The 24,085-nt window shown below is 36.8% G+C and overlaps 1 protein-coding gene across 1 annotated transcript in view; it reads right to left on the minus strand.

Annotated features, from left to right (window-relative positions):
* Nucleotides 1-8,112: 8,112 nt before the first annotated feature.
* Tbca (tubulin folding cofactor A) overlaps nucleotides 8,113-24,085 on the minus strand; it is a 50,310-nt gene continuing 34,337 nt past the window's right edge. Inside the window, exons 2-4 of the mRNA XM_048331208.1 lie at nucleotides 19,993-20,098; nucleotides 10,828-10,914; nucleotides 8,113-8,364 (exon numbers count right to left, since the gene is read on the minus strand). Coding sequence (XP_048187165.1) covers nucleotides 8,284-8,364; nucleotides 10,828-10,914; nucleotides 19,993-20,098 — 274 coding nt within the window. The 3' untranslated portion in view covers nucleotides 8,113-8,283. The remainder of the gene's footprint in view (nucleotides 8,365-10,827; nucleotides 10,915-19,992; nucleotides 20,099-24,085) is intronic.

The following is a 24,085-nucleotide window of genomic DNA, read 5'->3' on the forward strand; positions in this document are numbered from 1 at the left end:
AGCACCAAGCAGGAAGATAAGGCCATTTCTTTGTTGTTTTACACTTCAGTAATTGATAAAAATAATTGCAAAGCTTTAAATGTTTAGCAGTGATTAGCTAAAACCATCACCCCCAAGCCCTTCCCACTTTGATAAACTCATTCCCATGAAAATACTCAGAACCTAAGGAACAGCAGGGAAAGAAGCCAATAAATGCAGCTCAAAGAGTTTTACATTATCTCCATAAGCTATCTAATCTAGCCATTTTGAATGATCTATGTAAATTAATTACACTTTTTAATTAGGTGGCCTTTTAGCTTGCCTATTGAAGTTTACCACTAATTACAGCGAGGCAGGAGGTCACTTGATTGGTATGGGAAACAAGAGGCCTTTATTTCATTGAACTGAAACACTGAACAGTTAATGCTTACGGGAGAAAGACCTGTAAAATTTATACCAGCTCTCAAAATTCAAACTGCACAGCTCTTGTTCATTTTCTTTCTTTCCCCCCCCCCCCCCAAATTCCCTTCTATGGCTCATTGGGGTTTTTCTTTATAAATATCACAGTGACTTCCAAACACCCAGTGATTCAAAACTATTACAGCCGAGCAGCTTAGAAGGCTGGATTTTGCATCCCTAATGCTAGAGGGAGGAAAAAGTCACCCTTTTGATATTAGTCATGTTAAGTGCCATTTAGTTCCGAGAGCAAGCTGTTTCCAGATGTGACTTTATTTTGACTCTGCCAGCCAATGATTTTCATTAACTTCATCATTGGAAAATTCAAAAAGCTTTTCTTACACTTTATGCCAAGTAGAATAAGGAATTCTTTAAACCTACAGAGGTTATTGCAGTGAACAGATAGCATTTACTATGTTTAAATTATTTCTGAATGACATTTCATGGCTCTTTTCCTCATCTAGTCTTGCATTATGCATTGGGATCCCAAATTCTCATTCTTTTAAAGAAAATCTCATTCCGTAAATTATGTGTACAAACGGATTTCATTGTTACACTTGCATAGATGTATATAATGTACTCTAATAAAGTTTACCCTGTCTACATTGTTCTTTCCTAAGTCTCCTCCCAACGTCCATTCTTTTCCATAGTTGAGTGACTTTCATTGTCCAGCTGGGTGGGGAGCTATGGAATAAGCCCTTGCTGATTTAATGTGATCCTTAAAAAAATCAGATCTATTAATTAACAACCAGAATGAATAGAAGTCTTGACCCAGAGGAATTCTCCTACCTGCCGCTCAGGAGAGGGGTGCTCATTCTTATGCAGGTACACATGTACCTCACAGTCCTGGCCGTTTAATGAGGTGGCTGCTGGCTTAGCCAGTCCTCTTGGCTGAAGGCTCCGAGCGTAGGACTGAAAGGCAGTCATCGTGGAGAAGGTCCCGTATAAGGGGACATGAAAGACAAGAGAAATATCAAGGGCCAAGTGGGAGTTTGGAGAAAAGCTAAGCAAGAGGAATGGACCAGATGAAAGGCAGAAAAACATCTGAGGTTTCAACTGGGAATGGTAGGTGGCTCAGACCTGTAACCCTACCTTCTTGGTAGGCAAGTGTTATGGCTGGAGGCCAGTCTGGCATAAAACAAAATTTCAAGACTCCATCTTGTTTGTTTTTTGCCAGTCCTGGGCCTTGAACTCAGGGCCTGAGCACTGTCCCTGGCTTTTTTGCTCAAGGCTAGCACTCTGCCACTTGAGCCACAGCGCCACTTCTGGCCGTTTTCTAAATATGTGGTGCTGGGGAACTGAACTCAGGGCTTCATGTATACGAGGCAAGTACTCTTGCCACTAGGCCATATTCCCAGCCCTCCATCTAGATCAATGCCTGGGTGTTGTGGAATGCACCAGCAATGAGGTGAGACAAAACAAGTGGCTGCAGTGGTGTGTCTTTCTTATCCCTGCTGACACAGAGCACAAGTTTGATCAAAGCCCACGCCAGCCAAGGCAAGACCGTGCCTCAAAAGTAACCAATAGGAAAAAGGATGGAGGCATGGGTGAGGTGAGTGGTAAAATCAATGTCTTGGTCCTGGGGCTGGGAATATGGCCTAGTGGCAAGAGAGCTTGCCTCATATACATGAAGCCCTGGGTTCGATTCCCCAGCACCACATATATAGAAAAAAGCCAGAAGTGGCGCTGTGGCTCAAGTGGCAGAGTGCTAGCCTTGAGCAAAAGGAAGCCAGGGACAGTGCTCAGGCCCTGAGTTCAAGGCCCAGGACTGGCAAAAAAAAATAAAATGTCTTGGTCCTGAGTTCAATCCCCAGTACCATAAAAAACAATAAAACAAAACACAAACAGCAGTTCTCCCCGCCGCCCCCCACCCCATGTTCTTAAGATGCCCTTGCATGTGAAATTAGGACCATGGTTTTAAAAGGAGCCAGCCAGTCAATATGGTACATGGAAAGGGAGATGAGTGAGCAAAATCCTCACTAACTCCGTAAAAGCCTGTCTCCAACCGCCTGTCAATACAGCCGTAACAGCCACACTCTGCTTCTTTGCCTAGCTGCTTGCCATTTTTCTTTAATGGTATCTTAACCTTTTCTCTTCCTATTCTGTGAATTCTTTTGTTTTTGTCAGCCATGGGGCTTGAACTCAGCACCTGAGTGCTGTACCTGAGCTCCTTTTGCTCAAGGCTAGTGCTCTACCACTTTGAGCTACAGCTCTGCTTCTGGTGTTCTGGTAGTGAACTGGAGCTAAGAGTCTCATGGACTTTCCTGCTCTGGCTGCTTTGAACTGTGATCCTCAGATCTCAGCCTCCAGAGTAGCTAGAATTACAGACATGAGCCACCAGTGCTCAACTCTTTTTTTTTTTTTTAACTAACTTGAGGCTCCAAAAAACTAGACACCTGGGGGCTGGGGATATGGCCTAGTGGCAAGAGTGCTTGCCTCGTATACATGAGGCCCTGGGTTCGATTCCCCAGCACCACATATACAGAAAATGGCCAGAAGTGGCACTGTGGCTCAAGTGCTAGCCTTGAGCAAAAAGGAAGCCAGGGAGTGCTCAGGACTGGCCAAAAACAAAACAAAACCAAACCCAAAAAACTAGACACCTTGTTATAATAAGGAGCACATGAGTGTAAGCCTGTAAAGGACTACCGTCATTATCAATTGTTATTTAGAGGCATGTACTTGTGCTTTCCTAGGCTTTGTATCCTAGAAACCCTATACATGGGCAATATAAATACACTGAATATACAAGGGAGCTAGCAATATGTCAGCAGCACAGCTCTACATATTGTCAGTAATAGGATAACCATTAAAAAAAAAAGACCTCGATAAAAACAGATACTCAGGTGAATTATGACTGTCAGGAATCAATTTCCTAAGTAATCAAAAACTTATCCAGACCAATGGTACAGTCCAATTATTTTTGGAAAAAGTAAGATATTTCCTTTAAGCTAGTTGTCTGTAAGAATGATAGCCTTAAGATACAGAACTAGCCCCAAAATAGAAAAAAAAAATCAATCCAAAAATTCATATGGAATAAAGAAAGACTGCCACTCTGCCTTGATAAGGCCTTTTGCTCTCTTTAAACATTTCTAGACTACTTGTTAAAGTCAGCAGGTAGAGAAAAATTCTATTTCTTATTTCACTCCTCAGGCTATCAACAATTAAAGCGAAAGCTCCCTAGTTTAGGAGATGCCCTTAAATGTTTTCACTCCCTTCATCATTTGGTCTGAAACAAAAGGGAAAAAATTCCCACTTGCTTAGTTGTTCATCTGTTGTGTATTGCATGGCTTTATATTTCATCAGAAAGCCCTTTGGAAAGCCCTCGTCACCTGCTTTAGTGTCTAGACGCTAAGGAAGCCATCTCTCCCTTGATGGCACTAGGGAGCCATGACACAGGATAGCAGGCACAAGGTCCTGACCATTTTGTTACCAGATAGGGAGAGCTACACCTAACAGACGGTTAAATTGCTCTAAATTAATGTGCACAGGTATTACTTTTGCACATTAGTCCATAAAATATTAGGCAAAAACTTCATTTGCCCTGAGAATTCCAGAAAACAATTACTAAATGTGAATGATTTTTAAACCTTTTTCATGTCCACTTAAGTTTTGGCATGCCTTTTTATTTATTTTATTTTTTTTATTGTCAAACTGATATACAGAGCGGTTACAGTTTCATACTTTAGGCATTGGATACATTTCTTGTACTGTTTGTTACCTCCTCCCTCATTCCTCCCTCCCCCCTCCCTCTTTTCCTTCTCCCCCATGAGTTGTTTACACTAAACAGTTTTGCAAGTATTGGCATGCCTAATTTTAAAGTGTGTGTGTTTAGGATGATTCTTAAACTATTGTTAATATATGAGGGGCTGGGAATATGGCTTAGCAATAAGAGTGCTTGCCTAGCATGCATGAAGCACTGGGTTCGAGTCCTCAATATCACATAAACAGAAAAAGCTGGAAGTGGAGCTGTGGCTCAAGTGGTAGAGTGCTAGCCTTGGGTAAAAGCAGCTCAGAGACAGTGCCTATACCCTGAGTTCAAGCCCCAGGACTGGGGGGAGGGGGGGAAGAGAGAAAAAAATTTAGTATGTGAGAGACTACAAAGACATACTTCAAATCCTATATCCATTTCAAAAGCTCAGAGCAGTAGTGGTGACTGGTCTTCCATTAGATCTTATCACATACACAAGACATACACATACACAAGAGGTTTACTACCTGCAATAATAATCTGTGAAACTAAGCCTACTCATCCTGAGTGTAGGAGTCCCACTTACAGTGACTGGTGCACTAAAACTGACTGCTACCAAAACTCATCCTGAAAATTCATACACCACCACCCAACCACACCTCATCTTAACAAAGATACCAAAAAAAAAAAAAAAAAAACCAAAAGCCACCAACTGAAAGTACAGATGATTGAAATCTCAACAACTCCTGGGCCCAGATGCATATATCCCAGCAAACAATTATTAATTCTTGAATAAACAAGACAGTGTGTCTCCCTCAAAAAGCCAATAATGCCACAGTAAAGGACTTAAGTGAGAATAAAGAATAGTTCAAACAAGCTCAATAAACCAATGGTGAGATTGGTTAATGACATACAGGTATAGATGTTTAAAAAAACTTGACGAGGGCCTGGGAATGTGGCCTAGTGGTAGAGTGCTTGCCTGGCATACATGAAACCGTGGGTTTGATTCTTCAGCACCACATATATAGGAAAAGCCAGAAGTAGAGTGGTAGCCTTGAGCAAAAAGAAGCCAGGGACAATGCTCAGGCCCTGAATTCAAGCCCTAGGACTGGCAAAAAAACAAACACCCAAAACAAAAAAAACCTTGATGAATTAAATTCAAACAGGACAATACAAATAGCTGAATGAACTAAAGAATGCAATGCAGGATATGAGAAGAATTTAAAAAGAAGAGATTAATTTTCTCCTTTTATCATCACATTTTCTTGTTAGGTCAGTCATTAGGTTAAAGTCCAACTTTTCCCTACTTTGACTTCACTTATATTTCTGCAAGGCTCCGATTTCCAAATTCAGTTTCATACAGAACTGGGTGTTAAGTCTTCAACATCTTTTTGGGTCACATAATTCTACCCATAACAGTTCTATATATTTTATAAGTACCCAACTTAACTTCTTGAGGACTCTTGTGTACTCCTGACACACATCATCTGCATCTAATGAAAATGATGTCTTTTCCAGTATTTATTCTCATTTACTGCTCTTAGTGTGAAATCTCATTGGCTAGCACATTATCCAATCATCAGGTTTTAAGATCATTTCTGATCTTAAAAAAGTCTACTTTAAATTTTGAATCTGATTACTATTAGAGTAGAAACAATTTGCCAATTCTTCTTATGTGAACCATGTGCTTTTGTTCTGTAGGGATATTTTTGCTTATTAATTTCAAAGAGCTTTGTGCGTTAAAAGTCTTATCCTTCACGGCTTATTGAAAATGTTTTACACCCAACTTTGAAAGGACCTTGTCAACTACCCAGCAAACATGAAGTACAAAAGCTACAGAGCTACTCTAACAAAATTATGCCTTTCTATATGCAAGTAGTACGTGAACAAATACTTCTCACATTGTAAGATAGGAAGACCAACAGAGGAGTGCAATGCAGATTTTCATGAAGCACTCTTGAAAATTTCCAGTACACTAATAATTTGTTTCACAGTATACAATTTATACACCATTCAATTTTTTCCCAGCTACAGCACTCACAAAGCTTTGAGGACAAAATGATTTTATTAACTCTTTGAATGCCCCACAGCTCTTGTTTTCATATTCATACTAAGTTTTCACTGATATTTAAATTCCCCCATCAAAAAAGTGATTAATTTGTCCTTGGTTTATCTAAATGATCAAATAAGATTTATAAGCTATGTCCTTACAAACCTGATAGGACTTTAAAAAAGCCAACTCATGTAATGAAGTTTTTGCAAAGTGATCTAAACAGGTTTGACTGCTCATTTTGGAAGATATTCAGTGCACAAGCACAGGAGTAAAAAACATTTAAAAGAACTACACTTAGGAATGTTGCTAACCAGAAAGTTGAAAAATGTTAAATGAACATTATGATCTATGTTTTAACCAGTTCTCATCACTCAAAATAAACACATACTTACTTGAGTCGTGTATTTTCCCCCCTCACCATAAATTCTATTTCTTTCCAAAGAACTCCTTACATAGTATACGATAAAATAAACATAACATACTACATGCCATGTTAGTTTATTATTTTTTTTTGTTTGGCATGTGGGTGCTGTTCTTGGGTTCAGCACAGCTGTTTAATCTCCTCCAGGTACCTTAAGATAACATTTCTTACATTTTCTTTTTTTTAAAAATTTTTATTATCAAACTGATGTACAGAGAGGTTACAGTTTCATACGTTAGGCATTGGATACATGTTAGTTTAGTTCTAGTTCCTGGACTATGTATGAATACACACTTCAGTACTGGAGTCTGAACTCAAAGACTCTTGTGTTTGCTGAATAGGTGCTCTTCTGCTTGAGCCACGCCCCTAACCATAGTTCTTGGGATACTGATACTCAGAAGAAGGTAATACTGAATCATTAAGTCATTAGTTTTGAATTCATTAATTTTAATTTTGAAGACTTCATCTCCAGAACCAGCAAAAGGCCAGAGTGAAGGTGTGACTCTAGCAGCAAAGTAGTAGCCAAGCAAGCTAAGCGAGGACAAGGCTCTGAGTTTAAGCCCTGATACTGAACAAAGAGTTTCACTTTTTTCCAGGCACTCAATTCCCTAGCACTGAGCTTATAGTGTATGTGTGTATGTATGTATGTATGTATGTATGCATATGTATATATGTGTATATATATATATTTTAGTGCTAGTCATGGGGCTTGAACTCAGGGCCTGGGTGCTTTTTTTTTTGCTCAAGGCTAGCACTCTACCATTTGAGCCACAGCTCCACTTCTGACTTTTTGGTTGTTAACTAGAGATGAGTCTCATGTATTTTTCTGCTTGGGCTGGCTTTGAACTGAGATCCTCAGATCTCAGCCTCCTGAGTAGGTAGAATTACAGGCGTGAGCCACCAGCAATGTGGCTGTAATTATATAGTTTTTGCTTTCTTAATTCTTCTTCTCTCTACCACAAATACTCTTAACATGGCATGTAGTATGTTATGAATTGGGTATGTTATCCTGTGATATTAAGTAATCTGGGGTATTTGTAAGTAAGATTTTATTTCAGTAGGAAAGATTCTTCTGAGTAGGAAGGATTATAGGCATAGGCTAGTTATTACTACTCTTAAAATATAATTCAATTCTTCACTGTTTGACTGTTATTTGAAAATGCAATAGTTGGCATTTCTTGTATAGATTTACCTTCTGGAAAAAGGTTTCTCATCAGGTTTTATTAATGGACACGTTACACTTCCCTTGTGAAAGAATACATATATAAGGCCTTACTGAGAGTTCTTTTGTTCTTATCAGGGAGCTTAATTCTACTTATCAGGGAGCTTAATTCTACTAAAAATATGTGGCTTAAAATTTAGACTTTTTAAAAAACAAAAATGGTATCCTATTCTAATTCAACCCATGCTCATGAAGCAAAATGTTTAATTGGCAGATAGATACTACTAGATTTTATTTGCCAAAAATGTCTGATTTAATGTCTGATAAAAGGTTAATTAAAAATTTGCAAAATATGAAATAATCAATTTTATTAGGTGAAGGGACTAACACATTAAAATATGAAAAAAGATAAAACAGTCATAAAATCACAATCTCATACAATTAAAACACACAGCAGTGGTTCAAAACAATGAACTGCAGAATGGACCCCAAGATGTAATGCAAAAGCACTGTACACACAAGTTTCAGGCTTCTAGCTTCACCGAGTCCAGTACGGAACGTGCTTCTTTATATTCCTCAGCTTCTTCCAAGTCTTTCTCACTTTCCTAAAAAGAATTGTAATAAAAATTATGTTTACATGTCAAATTTCAGTACTGCAAACTTCAAAATACTACAAGCCATCCAAGGTAAGTAGCTGAAGAACTGAAGGAAGCATCCCAAGCGCCTTGTAAGTGTACCACTCCTATTCCTTCTTTACAGGAAAGGGAAGCACCATGCTAGGTTTGGTTTGGTTTCTCTAAATATTTCATTATAGTATAGTCTAATGTTAAGTTAGTAACATAGTTGTCTAAAGATATTGGTGTTAACTCAATAAAAACCCCAGAAAAATTTAAAGTTATCACACAAGATAGGTTGAAAATCAACTGAAGATTTGCTAATGTTTTACTATTAGCAAAATATGCTCCAAAATAATGTTCCAACAACTACTTACAACATCAAAGTTGGCTATTAGGACCATACCAGAGCTAAATACAATCTCAGAATTGGAATTAGAAAAACAAATTGTCTCTTTGCTAACAAACAAGAATTTCTTTGTTAACACTAAAGGAATCAAATCACTAACATTCTTTTTATTTTTTGATATTTAAAGACTGAGGTTTTTTTTGTTGTTGTTGTTGGTCATAGGACTTCAACTCTGCCTGGGTACTCTCCCTGAGCTCTTTTGTTCAAGGTTAATGCTCTACCACATTGAGCCACAGCTCCACTTCCAGTTCTGATGGTTAATTGGAGATTCCTGCCCAGGTTGGCTTTGAACTGTGATCCACAGATCTCAGCCTCCTGAGTATCTAGGATTACAGGTGTGAGCCACCAGCAAAGGGTTTTGTTTTTTTTTAATGACATTGATAGGAAATTATAACAGACAAAAGATATAATAACATCATCCAAATTATTATGTATAGGAAATTGTATTCTTAAAGACAGTATGGCCAACAATTGATGGTAGGACGATAAAAGATGGAGGTAGTTACCAAGGGAAAAAAAGTGTATGTGTATTTAATATACACACTCAAAGTTTAATCCACACACTATCAGGTTAGTGACAGCTTATGCAATGAATCCTAGCTACTTAGGAGGCCGAGACCCAGAAGTCTCCATATCTCCAATTAACCAGCAAAATGTTGGACTAGAGGTATGCACACACTCAAGTGTGAGAGCTGTGAGCAAGTCGTGCACTAGTATGAAGCGCTGGGTTCAGCCACAAGTACTGCAGGTGTGTATGTGTGTGTGTGCACGCACACACACACATACAAACTTAAAGCAGAACTGACACTTTGCTGAACTCAGGATATAGGTAAGAATTTCTTAAACCTGTACATTATACCTTAAAAGAGCCTTTATTTTGTCAGTAAATATAAGCTTATTGAGAATAGAGATATGGTTGAATACATCCTCACATTACCCAAACACATTATTTTGTCAAGCAATGTGTACTTTTCTCCCCCAGAGATCAAGATTGATGAGAGAAAAAAAATGCATTTAAAATGGTAGGAATACAAATGGTGTTTCTGTGTAGTATTTTAACACTGATTATATCCTACTTTATCCTCTATTTCAAAGCCACGATTTCTGTGGTGGATATTAAGAGCACACAATTCTGCCTTAAGATTTATTTATTTATAAAGTTCTATGCCAAAATTACTATAAAAGATAAACATTTCCCCCTACAGTCTTAATTATGATGAAAAATAAAACCTTATTCTTGAATAATGAAAAGTACTTTTTGTCATAGAAGGGAATCAAAATAGCTATACAATTACTATTAGCTCACAAAACACAACCATGATATAAAATAAGAAAATGTAAGAATTCAACCATCAAATACCAACAACAGCTTGTATATAGTATTATGCTTTTATTTCTAACTATTAATACAACCACTTCCAAGGTCACATGAGGGGACTGGCTATATTACAACTTTATTGTTGTTTCTTGTTCCCTCCAAAAGATTTACTTTTGGATTTGAAAGAATTGCATTAAATTTGTGTGTGTGTGTGTGTGTGTGTGTGTGTGTGTGTGTGTGTGTGTGTGTGTGTGTATTGTACTGGGGCACTGTCTCTTAGCATTTCCACTCAAGGCTAGGGCTCTACCACTTGAGCTATACAACCACTTACATTTTTCAAAGGAGGGCCTAATTTCAAACATTTTATCTTTTGAAATTTCAAAAATGTGTCAAAAAAGCTCTATGCATGAAAAGTAATCTGATACTACCTGACAATATCAATACTACCCACACTTGTTACCATAGCTCAAATATTTATTAAGTAAAAATCCCATCATCTTTAATGGAATCAAAATTCAAAACCCTCTGTACATCACCTTGACAATAAAAATTTAAAAAATTCAAAACACAACTGAAACCCTATTAATTACTTTAAAATATACTGGTATATAGGGCCAGTGAATTAAATTTTCTCCAATTAGTTATCAGTGTTTAATATTTAAGATATCAGCCCTCCATGTGTTAAATTGAAAAGAGTTTTAAATACAAAGCAATAGGTCTTACTTACTAATATCTGCTGAAGATCGGTATATGCAGCTTCTAACCTGCGTTGGCAATCTGGTATCATCATCCGAGACTCTTGAAGGATTTCTGCCTATAATGAGATCTCTGTGAGATATGCAGACATGATAAAATTTACGTGGTCTGTGAAATATGAAGACGTGACAGAACTTAGCTCATATCTAAGATTTAGAGGAAACAGGAAAAAAGAAAAGATTAGTAAGTGCCTCAATATTTTAATTTAAACTGTTAATGAGAAGTTAGGTTATCACACTATAAAATCAGCAAAGTACAAGCTCTAAACTTGCATTAAAGTTTTTTTAGCTTTGTTCTTGGCTATCATCTTCTCATGGTAAATGAAAACTAACTGGAAAAGCTTTTTTTTTTTATAGAACATTTATTTTTAAAGGCTATTTAAAATAAACTATTTTCCCTGCTGTTACAAAGTACCTTTATCCAAAATGGGATCAGCTGGTTATATAAATATCTCCTGCATCTTTTCAGTAATAAAGAAAAACAGTGCTCAGATAATATCACAAGGAGATAATTACTGCATGACAAAAGTTATTGAGTTATTGATCACATCATGTGCACACTGCAGGGGGTTCTCACTGAAAGGCAGAGGTAAAGAAAAATGAAAAGCCAAGATCAGCAGGTTCATATTTTTGATGCTTATCATGCATAAAAAGTTATTACTTATCCATGTGCTTCATTTTAGGAGAGAGATTATTCTCCCCATGAAGTTTGAGCCAAATTACTAACATGACACCCTTTGAATGTGAACTTCTTGCTATTTTTCCTGAAGACAAACTAAAGAATTAAACAGAGGAATATTTATTGCCAGCAGTATTTTTTGTGTTTAAAGTCTACCATTCAAAGCTGGTTTGTAATACATCAAGTTATAAAAGAAAAAAGTCATATCAATAATTGGAAAAGCAAAGCAATAGTTAAATGTCTGATGTTGGACCAGAAATGTGACTTTTTCTTAAAGTAGCAGAAAGCTTTATTTCCTTAAACTTAAGTTACTTAAGTAACTTAAAAGAAGTAAAACTTGAACCATAACGAACACTATCTAGCTCATATAAAAGAAAGGAAAAGGCATAATTTGGTACCCATAATGCTATAATATAATAAAAACCTTAAGAAGTCTTGGCACCTTCACTCTTTCATCATAGTTCTGTCAAAGCTCACAATATAAACAAAAGTGATATACAAGGATGTCCTTTAATCCACATGTTTGCTCAGGTGGAGATGTATTATATGTATTAGTCAAACTTGCAACCTTGAAATAAGACACAGATTGAAACTTCAGAGGATTATGCCTTCACCTGCAGATTAAACATTTTATTGATGTTATGAAATTATTTTTGTATAGCTGCTCAGTTCGAATGTGTGAAAAATAAGTGACAGTAACATTTCAGGTTTTCCCACCTATAGAATTTTTTAGACTAGTGAGTTAAATATGATGAAATGAATACAAAGAATTAGGTAAAAATGTATATTTATACAATTTGTAGTTTAATGTTGCTTAAATGAACTTTAAGCAGTATTATCCAAAATAACTTCTATTTATTATTATTCTATTATTACAGAGTAAAAAATATTCAATTAGTCTATCAAAACAGAACTCTGACTTAAGCAGGGCAAGAGTTCAGTCTCTCATAGTCTACCTAATTTATTCAAGAAATTAACTTTGAATTCTTCATATCTAAGGATCTACACCTGCATATTCAACTAACACTGGGCTAAAACATTTAAAGATAAAATAAATGCATCTCAGGGGCTGGGGATATGGCCTAGTGGCAAGAATGCTTGCCTCGTATACATGAAGCCCTGGGTTCAATTCCCCAGCACCACATCTACAGAAAACGGCCAGAAGTGGCGTTGTGGCTCAAGTGGCAGAGTGCTAGCCTTGAGCACAAAGAAGCCAGGGACTGTTGTTAGGCCTTGAGTCCAAGCCCCTAGACTGGCCAAAAAAAAAAAAAAAAAAAAAAAAAAAAAGCATCTGTATTGTATCTGCATAGAATTGTTTTTGTCATTATGTCCTAAACACGGTATAACAACTACTTACAAGCAGCTACATTTTGTTAGGTATTGTAAAAAACAAACAAAACTATAGATAATTTAAAATAAACAGGAGGGTGTGTAGAGTTTATATACAAATATTATGGATGTCATTGTATGTTAAATCCCTGAACATCTTTGAATTTTGGCATCTGTAGGAGGGACCTGGAACCAAATGCTTACAGTTATCAAGGGATGACTGTGTATCTAAAGGATGCAAGCACAGGGAATACGAAGAGAAAAAAGAGAAGATCTCTCTTCTCCCACTGTCCAATACACATTTGACATTGCTTCAAGAAAACCATGACACAGAAAGCCAAAGTAAGACAAGTATTTGGATACCATTAACCACATTAGTCATATACCATCTAAGCTACAAATCATATGTTTTACCTTGTAGCAATGAATTTCAACTGTTAAGAAGACTCTGTCTTCAAAATGACAAGCAAAAAGCAGGATTAGAGATATAGTAGAGTACCAGCTGAGCAAGTAAGCCAGTATTAGTTCAAACCTCAGTACTCTAGCCCCCAAAAGGACAGTATATGAGATTATTATATTGTGAAGATCCCTCAAAAATACCTGAATGTAACTATATGACGATTAGTCTTTCAAAGTATCTCTCCTGGAAGACAGTCACACAAATGAAGGTGTCTCTATTTAAACTAATTATGAGAAGTCTGAAGTAAAATCAGGAGCTTGGCACAGATTAGAAGGTACAAGGAATCTTAGGGGATCACTGATGATGACCAACTTTTGATTCTATCTTTAAAAATTAGCATATATTTCCACACATGTATACAATGTATCCTATCTTGACAAACCTCACCTCCATCATCCGCCTCCATCCTACTCCCTTCTGAAAACATTAACAGGGTTCATTAAAATTTTTTTCCATATATGCAAATAAACTACAGCAATCATATTCACCCTCATTAGCTCTCTCCCTCCTACTAGTGCAAACCCCCCACCCCACGTGCCAGTTTTACTTTACTGTCGTCACCACCCCCCCATTTTAAAGTATTAACTATACTAATGAGTTTCACTATGGTGTTTTAGACATGCATATATATTACATTTTGCTCAGAGCTCAGGGCTTAGAGCTTGGTAAGACAGGCACTCTACACTTGAGCCATGCTTTCAGCCTGATGTCAATTGGTTTTAGAACAAGTTAAGATGTTTTATGGTATTTACTCAGGTAAATGCAAATTTGGTGAGATTAGGCAAGGTTCAAAACTGTGAAACACAAAATCTGACTTATTTCTTTTATGGTTAAACACATATAAATTGGAAAGGAAATGTCCTAATGGACACATCTTGTTTTTTTTCTAGAATGCATCTTGATCTGTCACCCCCTTTAAGAATCTCATCCACCATTGGCCTACCCCTTCCATTTCTCAATTTTGTGGTACATACAATGGATTCTTGAATGCATTCTCTCCCGACCCCCTATCTAATTGTTTTTAGCCTCTTTAATAATACAGATCATTAACCAGGGGCTGGTTATAATATCCATAGACACTATGTTAATAACCCATAGACATTCTAACATTGGATATCTGCTGCCTCTTAAACCATGGTAATAGAATTAGTTTGCTAGACTGAACTCTAGAGTAATCCACAGATTACTGGAATTATGGCTAAGACTTTTGTTTTATATGCTGGTACAATGTTAATGTGCTCAAATGTTAAGAAATCCATTTGACTTGTGTTTTGTAGTTGATTGAATCCAATGAGTCAAAAATAAGAATACATCAATAATTCTCAATGTAAATGGTATACAAAATTTTACTTAGATGAATGAAGATGGGTATTAGATAGAAGATAGAAACTGATAGATATTAACTGCTTAGATTCAACCATTATCTATAAGAAATTTACTTCAAACATAATGAAATAGATATAAAAGAATGGGAAAAGATATACATTATGAAAACATTTAAAATATTTTTAAAAAGCCTAAGTGGCTATATTAATATCAGGCAGATTACAGAGCAAAATGTAATTAGTAAAAAATAAGTTAAAAAATGTAAATTACAAGGATCAAGTGGTCAAGAAAACAGTGATCTGTGTATATGCACTAAACAACAGAGCTTCAAAATATATAAAACAAAAGCTTGACAAAACTAGAGAAGCAGACAAATCCATATATATGTATGTATATATAATTGAAGAATCCAACATTTCATTTTTAGCAACTGATAAAAATGCTAGACAAAAAATCAGCATTTTTTGGATACCACCACTAAGTGACAGTTACAAAACTATATATAACTATATATAAATCTATAGATAATCTCTATAGATGTATAATCTATAGATATAAATATCTATCTAGATAGATAGATATATCCTATAGATCTATATATCTAAGCCTCTCTATGCCTCTAAATCCCTATGCGACATTTTATAGTAGCAGATCATATGCTGGGTAAAAAAATGACCATGAAAAGCCTCAATAAATTTAAAAGAACTTATCATTCAGTACGTTCTCTGTTAGATTACAGTTGGAAACTAATAATGAAACGACAGAAGGAAAAATTTCAATTATTCATTCATCAAGGTATTTCTAAGTAACTCAGGGGGCTAAAAAGCAAGTCTTCAAGGAAATACAGAAATACATGGGTACATGAAAATGAAAAAAAGTCTATTTTTTCTGTGATGCAGCTAAACCTAAACCAATACAAAGAAGGGAAAATGTGGCACTAAGTGCTTATACTGGCAAAGGACTTACATTAGAATCTACATTTGTAATGCAAAAAGACATCTGAGGATTGTGGTTCAAAGCTAGCGCAGGTAGGTAAATCTGAATCTTATCTTCAAATAACCAGCAAAAAGCAGGAATTGGAGGCAAGGCTCAAGCGACAGAACACGAACTCTGAGTGGAAAAGCCACACAGGAGCACTGGGCCCTGTGTCTGAACCCTATTACTAGCCTGAAAAAATAAAAAGATAGAAAAGAGCAAAATATACTCAAAACAAGCAGAAGGAATAAAGTAACAGTGTAAGTATAAATAAAGTACAAGTTAATAAAATTAAAGAAATAGGAAAACTATTGAGAAAACAAAATGGAACAAAAGCAATAAAGCAAAAATAAAGTTGATATCTTTAGTAGACAAAGTTAAAGTGAAGTGGCACAAATCACCCAAAGTAGTACCAAAATGGAGGTCCTATAACCACTCAAAGGAAAAAAAATTACTGGGAATAATTACTTTTCTTTTTTTTTTTCTTTTTTATGGCCAGTCCTGGACCGTGAACTCAGGGCCTGAGCACTGTCCCTGGCTTCTTTGTGCTCAAGGTTAGCACTCTGCCACTTGAGCCACAGCGCCCCTTCTGGCCATTTTCTATATATGTGGTGCTGAGGAATCGAACCCAGGGCTTCATGTATAGGAGGCAAGCACTCTTGCCACTAGGCCATATTCCCAGCTAATTAATTACTTTTCATAATGCTCATAAATAATTTAGAACCAATAAGATAACTCCTCAAAAATTTCTAAACCATGAAAAGTCAAATTAATATCCTAAATTGCCTTATTATAATCCTTAAGGATATTGAAACTGTAATCTATAACAGCCTAAAAAAAATCTCTAATAAAAAAAATATGTAAGTTGGTTTACTGGTGGCTCATGTACCTAATACTAGCTACTTAGGAGGCTGAGATCTGAGGATTGAGGTACAAAGCCAGCCCAGGCAGGCAAGTCTGTGAGACTTTTACCCCCAATTAACCACCCCCAAACTGGAAGTGGAGTGGTATAGCCTTGAGCAAAAGATGCTCAGGAACAGCACCCAGACCCGGAGTTCAAACCCCACAGCCAAAAAGAAGAGTGAGAACAAACATCCTTACATTTTTCACAGTCTTCTGGAGAAAGCATTTATACTTTTCAGACTCTTACTTCTAATGTTAGCTATACATTTCTGTTTATAGGCTCTTCTCTGGTTAAAGAAGTTCCCTTTTCCTACTTTGCTGAGTGTTTTTGCCATGAATGGTTGATTTTTGTCAACTCCTATATACTATAGGTTGATGATAGCAGCAAACAGAAAAATACATTGTCCTATAGTTCGACATGGAATTATATATTGAATACAAGTACTAGGTTGTCCATGAATCTAACAAATCATATTATAAACCATGACCACTGTAATAAGAGAATTTTAACATGGTTGAACGTAGAAGTGAATTCTGAACAATTGTTCCTTTTTACATGTGAATATATATTCAACAATATAACCATTGTGTGGCTAATCATTTTAAATAACAACTACAGCACAAGAGTCTATAGTTAATCCTTACCTACAAAGTAGTAATTTTACTAAAACAATACATATATTAAGTGTAAATAAATCAGGTTCCGTGATAACTTAGAATGTTATTTGTAGAATTTGATTTATAAAGGGAACACATTTTACTCTGGTACTCTGTGTATCTTACAACTTCCATGTAAACTACAGGGCTATTTTTGACACATTACTGGTAATGAAAAAGACCAAGCAAAGAGAAACCCTAAATGAGGTCACTAGCTATATGACCTTATGAGTATGAAAATACAAGCTTGAGGGCTGGGAATATGGCCTAGTGGCAAGAGTGCTTGAATCGTGTACATGAAGCCCTGGGTTCGATTCCCCAGCACCACATATAGAGAAAACAGCCAGAAGTGGCGCTGTGGCTCAAGTGGCAGAATGCTAGCCTTGAGCAAAAAGAAGCCAGGGACAGTGCTCAGGCCCTGAGCCCAAGGCCCAGGACTGGCAAAAAAAGAAAAAAAAAGAAAATACAAGCTTGAACAGGATCTAAGAAGAATCTGGATGAAATTAAAATATCCTATGTTATAATATTTGTCTACTTAATATAGAGGGAAAAAGGGGATATAACAAATATACAAAGGCAACAACAATGTTACATTCTTACATTTTAGATGTAAATCCATATGAAGAGAGATAATTCACAGAGGTCAACACATTGGGGGAGACATACATCTGTTTGCAAATATCAGACACAAAATGTTGCTTACATACAAAGTACTGTCCACACATAGAGGAAGACAGGCATTCCTAGTAGCTCAAGAAAATATGGTTTTCTTCCTGAAGAACGAAAGGAAGAAGAGATTGCAGGTGTTGCTGCATTCCTTTCTTACTGTAAAAAGCAACTAAATGTAGAAAACTCATTTAAAGTGGTTAATTTTGCTGAATTTAAATCTAGATAATTGCCATTTATAGCATAATTTGCATGGCAAAAATAAAAATTTTGAGACATACTGTGTATAACCAGGTTCAGAATGTCCTTTTTTTCTAGTGTCATATGGATTTTGTCTTAAATGCACTGGACATTATACTTTACAAAGAGTGAGTGACCTGATGTACATTCTAAAGAGCTCTATCTGACTGATGTGGTAGAAAAGGAACGGAAGAAGTGGAGTCAAGTGATACGCCATCTGGAGGTTTTACATTAGTACACTGGAGACAGTAAACCAGACAGAATGATGGTAGAAGAGAGACACGTAGAGTAAGAAACAGGACTTGGTAGCAGATGTGGTTAGTATTAGGGAGAGAAGTAGCAAAACGGATCCACTACATTTTTGGCATGAATGGAAGTCCCATTTACTGAGATAAAGGGAATGGAAGAAGGAACAGCTTTCTGTTTGGGAGGGCAGGCTGGTTGGATTGGTGGAAAGTCAGATTTTTGAACACCCCAAGAGCATATGTAAAGTAGGTAAGTAATTATTTGGATTACCTACTTTTTGAGTGTTCCTAGAGTGGTCAAATGTAGGTATATAAACTTGGAATCACTGGTAGTAGAGTAAGTGCTAAGTAAGCAAGGACTTGGCTATTTATATTTTTTGTTACTTTTTAAAAGCTCTGCCTACGAATGTCTAGAGCAGTGTTTGGCATGCATCAAATGTTCAATAAATTCTGCTGAGTCAACATATAAATGGATATGAAGATGGAAATTAAGGCTATAGGATGTTTTTGAGATTACCTACATGGGACTGTAGGTAGAACTTTTAAAGGGTTTAAAAAAAAAAGTATAGCTGGGTGTTGTGGTACACACCTATAATCCTAGCATTTGATAGGTTTGAAGCAGGAAGATCTCAAGTTTGAGGCCGGCCTGGGCTACACAGTGAGTTTAAGGCTAGTCTGGACAATACAGTAAGGCCCTATCTTAGGAAAAAAATAAAACCCTGTGTGTGTGTGTGTGTGTCCTAATTAGCTAAGATTGTAGGCATGAGCTGCCAGAAATTGGCAAAAAAAAGATTTTTTAAATTAGGTAGGTGTGTGATTAAAAAAGACTAGGGAATAATGGTGATAAAACATGACTAAAACCAGGAGTCTGCTCTATCAATGCATCTGTCCCAATAAAAGAATGCGTCCATAAGAAAGTGGTTACTTGTTTCAAATACTGAAAAAGTGTGTAAGGTTAGGGATAGAGGAGTAATGACAGCAACACTGACAGTTATGACCAAGGCTAAAGTACATAATCCTTCTTCTGGAAAGAAGGCAGCACATTTTGTGGCAGGATATGAGGAAGTTTCCTGACAGTCACTATTTTTTCCAGGAATTATGAAGCAACTGTCAGCTGAGTGAACATTCAATAATGCTATATTATGGAATATAGAAAGTGCTACAGAAACATAACAGTGTAGAGGTGGGTGTAGGAGGTCTAAAGGATGAACAAGAATTTGAGAACAGAGGAAGAAGTTGGATAAACATACCAGGCATGAACAAAGAAGAAAGGACAGTGCAGAGAATGAAAAGGCAAAGACTGAAGATCTCCAGGTAGAAACTGTTAGGAGATAGATGCTTTGAGAGACAGAGCAGATGCCCAAATCAAAAACCTTATGTGCAATGTTAAGAAAAAAATTATGGATGCATAACACATATTTTATTTCGGTAATCTTCACATGGGATTGGAGAAAATTTTTCTTATTAAACATGTAAGTATACTTCATGAAATATGAGCTCATTTTTATGTGCTCAACTTCCTGCTATGTTACGCAAATGCCCGAATGAATTGCAGCTTTCTTAGCTTACATGGGAGGTATACGTAAAGAAGTAATAGCACCATCTTGGAGGGCTTTATGAAGACTACATAGCTGTTAGTATTAAGGTAAACTTTTACCTGCTTCTTAATGGCATAATTTTCACCATCTTCGGCTTTCATTTTTTCAATCTTTTCTTCCTGCTGTTTTGCTTCTTTTTCATACATTACTTTTTCTTTGACCAATCTATAAATAAAACAAAAATTGTTTTAGAGAGTTAGCTTTCTCTAAAGGATATATTACAAAAAAACGACATAAATGTGAAATGCAGGTAAAGTACTAAAATTGAAAGATTGGAGAGAGGGGAAAACGCTTTAGCCACAGATACAACTATGCTCTTAAAAGTCTTGAGGGAAACAAGTAAAATCTACGGATGCATAGTTTTAATTTTAAAATCAAAATTGCATATCATCATCATCATCATTATTATTATTACTTTGCCAGTTTTGGGGCTTGGACTCAGGGCCTGAGCACTGGCCCTGGCTTCTTTTTGCTCAAGGCTAGCACTCTACCACTTGAGCCACAGCACCACTTCCGGCTTTTTCTATATATTGTGGTGCTGACAAATCGAACCCAGGGCTTTGTGTATACAAGGCAAGCACTCTTGCCACTAGGCCATATTCCCAGCCCACATATATCATTATATTCTTTACACCAAGAAACAACATTCAGGGCTGGGGATATAGCCTAGTGGCAAGAGTGCCTGCCTCGGATACACGAGGCCCTAGGTTCGATTCCCCAGCACCACATATACAGAAAACGGCCAGAAGCGGCGCTGTGGCTCAAGTGGCAGAGTGCTAGCCTTGAGCGGGAAGAAGCCAGGGACAGTGCTCAGGCCCTGAGTCCAAGGCCCAGGACTGGCCAAAAAAAAAAAAAAAAAAGAAACAACATTCAAAATTACTCAGTGACATTTTTGTATTACTTATTGATATATTTTCCCAAACTTTATACATGTGCTCGAAACACTATAACCTGTAAAAGTTTAGCTTATTAGGGACAAATGTCAACATTATGCTAAGCTCAAAGAAAGGTTATTTTCAACAAAATGTTAGCAAGTTTTTACTATAACTTAATGTGTGCCAGACATTCCTTATGCAAAGAACTAGGATGATTTCGAGACAGCTCTCTCACAGCCAAGTAGTGCCAACAAGCCAGAATTTTGTGGCACGAAAAAGTACTGATTACTAGGCAGATTTTTGATAATAAGAAATAAATCATACAGGAACTGACATCTCAAGTGGTAGAGCACCAATATTGAGCCAAAAAAGCCCAGGGAGAGCTTGGCTTGACCCTGAATTCCAGCCCTATTATGAGAAAACAAAAAACGAAACAAAAACTAACAAGGAGTAAGTACCATACGAGCGCCACTGATTGACTGTCCCTTAGGTAACCAAATTTACAATAGCTAGTCTTTCCTAATTCTGGTTAATCAAACTCTCTGTGTGTGTGTATGTGTGTGTGTGTACATGCATACGTGTACCTGTCCTGGGGCTTGAACTCAGCCTGGGCTGTCCCTGAGTTTTTTTGTTCAAGGTTAGCACTCTACCCACCACTTGAGTCACTTCTGGCCTTTTGATGGTTAACTGAGGTAAGAGTCTCATGGACTTTACTGCTCAGGCTGGCTTGGCCCTGATAGTCTCCTGAGTAGCTAGACTATAGGTGCTCAGCTATTAATCAAAGTTTTAATTAAAAAATATATAAAAATACATCCTAAAGAAAAAAATGGAAAGCTTTCTGACTCAATATACATAAAGAACAGCTTTCTCTATTTGATTTACTTCTAGACTCATTCTGCTAAGATATGACTTAAGAAACCCTATCCATAATGAAGTAGCTTTGGTGTAATAGTTTGCAATGAAGATACTTTTAAAAGTATATTTCAAAAATGCAATTTTTCTATTTTACATTTATATTTAAATTTTAAATTATTTGGACTGCGTGTAAATTTACAAATCTTTAAAGCATAGAAAAGGAAACAAGAACATAAAACTCCAAAATGTTTGGCACAGTACCTGGAAGGATTTAAAATCAAGATTTAAGTTATCATATACTAAATACTAAAATGTTCCAGTTTTGAACTTTATGGTATGCGAGTGGCTCATCTTCATGATTTTGTATTATTTCCATTGGTGGAAGGAAACAACAAACCATTAACATTACATATAATGTTATGTGACCTTCATACATGCACACCTTGAAATAACACCAGCGAAAACACTGAAGTACAGAGGCTGACACAGTGACTCCTACCTGAAACCCAGCTGTTTAGGAGGCTCCCAGCCTGAGACCAGCCCTGGGCAAAAAAACCCCAAAAGACTCCAAAAGGGCTGGGGGGCATGGTTCAAGTGGCAGAGCATCTGTCTATCAAGCAAGAGGCGGAGTTCACACTCTAGTACCCAAACCCCCAAATGAAAAGTCCAAAGTACAACAGGGTATAAGTTCTATGCTGCCAAAATATAAACAAAAAGGATGCTCAAGAAACAAATAACAAAAGACCACATGGAATTGTTCTTGGTAATTTAGAGAAGGGGAGATCAGTTAGAGAGTGGGGAAATCTTTATTTTGTACTCAGAGTATGAGATTTTTCTCCTCTGTAAAAATATTACTTCATTTAAAAAGGTAGTACTAAGAGTAACCAGGCACAGTGGCTCACACTGGTAATCCTAGTTACTCCAGAGGCGGAGGTAAGAAAGACTGCACTTTAAGGCCAATTCAGGCAAAAGTTTGAGACCCTATCTGAGCCAATACCCAAACCCATAAAAACAGAGACATGATAGGGGACTATTATCCCAGCTACTCAGGAAGTATAAACAGACTGGCCAAACATGTGAGACCTTATCTGAAAAATAACAAAAGCAAAAGGGGCTGGAGGCATAGCTTAAGTGGTAGAACACCTGCTTAGTAAAGGTCCAGAGGTCAAACCCTATTACTGCTAAGCCAGAGACAGACACCCTAATTTTTATTTTGAAGTTTGTCACGTATCTTCCCTCCTTGGAAATTTGCTTACTAATTTTCTGGAATAGATATTCAAATTGGCCAAGTACTAGTGGCTTACTTTTGTAATCCTAGCCACTCAGGAGGCTAAATTCCAGGATTGAGGTTTGAAGCCAGCCTAAGCAGAAAAGGTCAAGACTCCAGCTAAATAGCCAATAAAAAGCAGGGCTGGAGGTATAGCTCAAGGGACAGCCAGCCTACCAAGCATAAGGCTCTGATTAGCTTAGTACTGCCTGCTCCCCCGCCCCCCCAAAAAAAAGATTCACACTGAAAGATACAGAATAGATATAGTTCTCTAAAGATTAATGTGCTGTTTGTAAGACTTAAAGGTAATGAATAATTTTTATATTTCTAAATGGTCCAGGGTTACTGAGGCCTGATGTAGAAGGCTTCCACTTAACTTTAACGGCTATTTAACTGTCTTAGCATTTTGTATACTACACTGAGGCTGGTTTACCTGCTAAATCTGCAGTTGCTTGAAGGCAGGATTAGATAATATTCATATTGTATTCTTCACATTTCACACATTGTAGGTACTCGCTGTAAGTTGAATGAATTACAAAGTGAATCAATCTTTAGACTTTCTAGTCTTTGAACATTTTCAGATTGAAGAGCTATATAAAACAATTGTGAAACAAGCAATTTACAGTAATTGAGAATCAAGAATTTTTTTTTGAGGAAGTATACAATAGAGAGGGGTGAGTGTAGGCCTTGGCGCAAGTCCATAGATATTTGTACTAATGATTGTAGTCATCCTATTCCATTGTGCTTCTCTATGGAAAATAGCAGCAATGGCTCTGGCAAAACTGAAGACACTGTATAACTAACTACATATTACATGTGGCAAGTACTGAATGTTTGCATAATTATTCAAGTATCAAAACAAAGAAAAATTTGTTTAAAGTCATATTTTGTCAGGCACTAGTAGCTCACGCATGTAATCCTAGCTACTCAGGAGACTGAGATATGAGGATCACAGTTCAAAGCTAGCCCAGGCAGGAAACTCCTGTGACTCGCATCTCCAATTAACTACCAGAAAACCAGAAGTGGCACTGTAGCTCAAAGTGGTAGAGAGTTAGCCTTGAGCAAAGGAACTCAGGGATGGCACCCTGATTTCAAGCCCCACAAACCACCCAAAATTTAAAAAAAATTCAAAAGAAATTATAAAGTCTATTTTGC

Source organism: Perognathus longimembris, chromosome 22 (assembly GCF_023159225.1).
Source record: "Perognathus longimembris pacificus isolate PPM17 chromosome 22, ASM2315922v1, whole genome shotgun sequence".
NCBI classification, from domain to species: domain Eukaryota; kingdom Metazoa; phylum Chordata; class Mammalia; order Rodentia; family Heteromyidae; genus Perognathus; species Perognathus longimembris.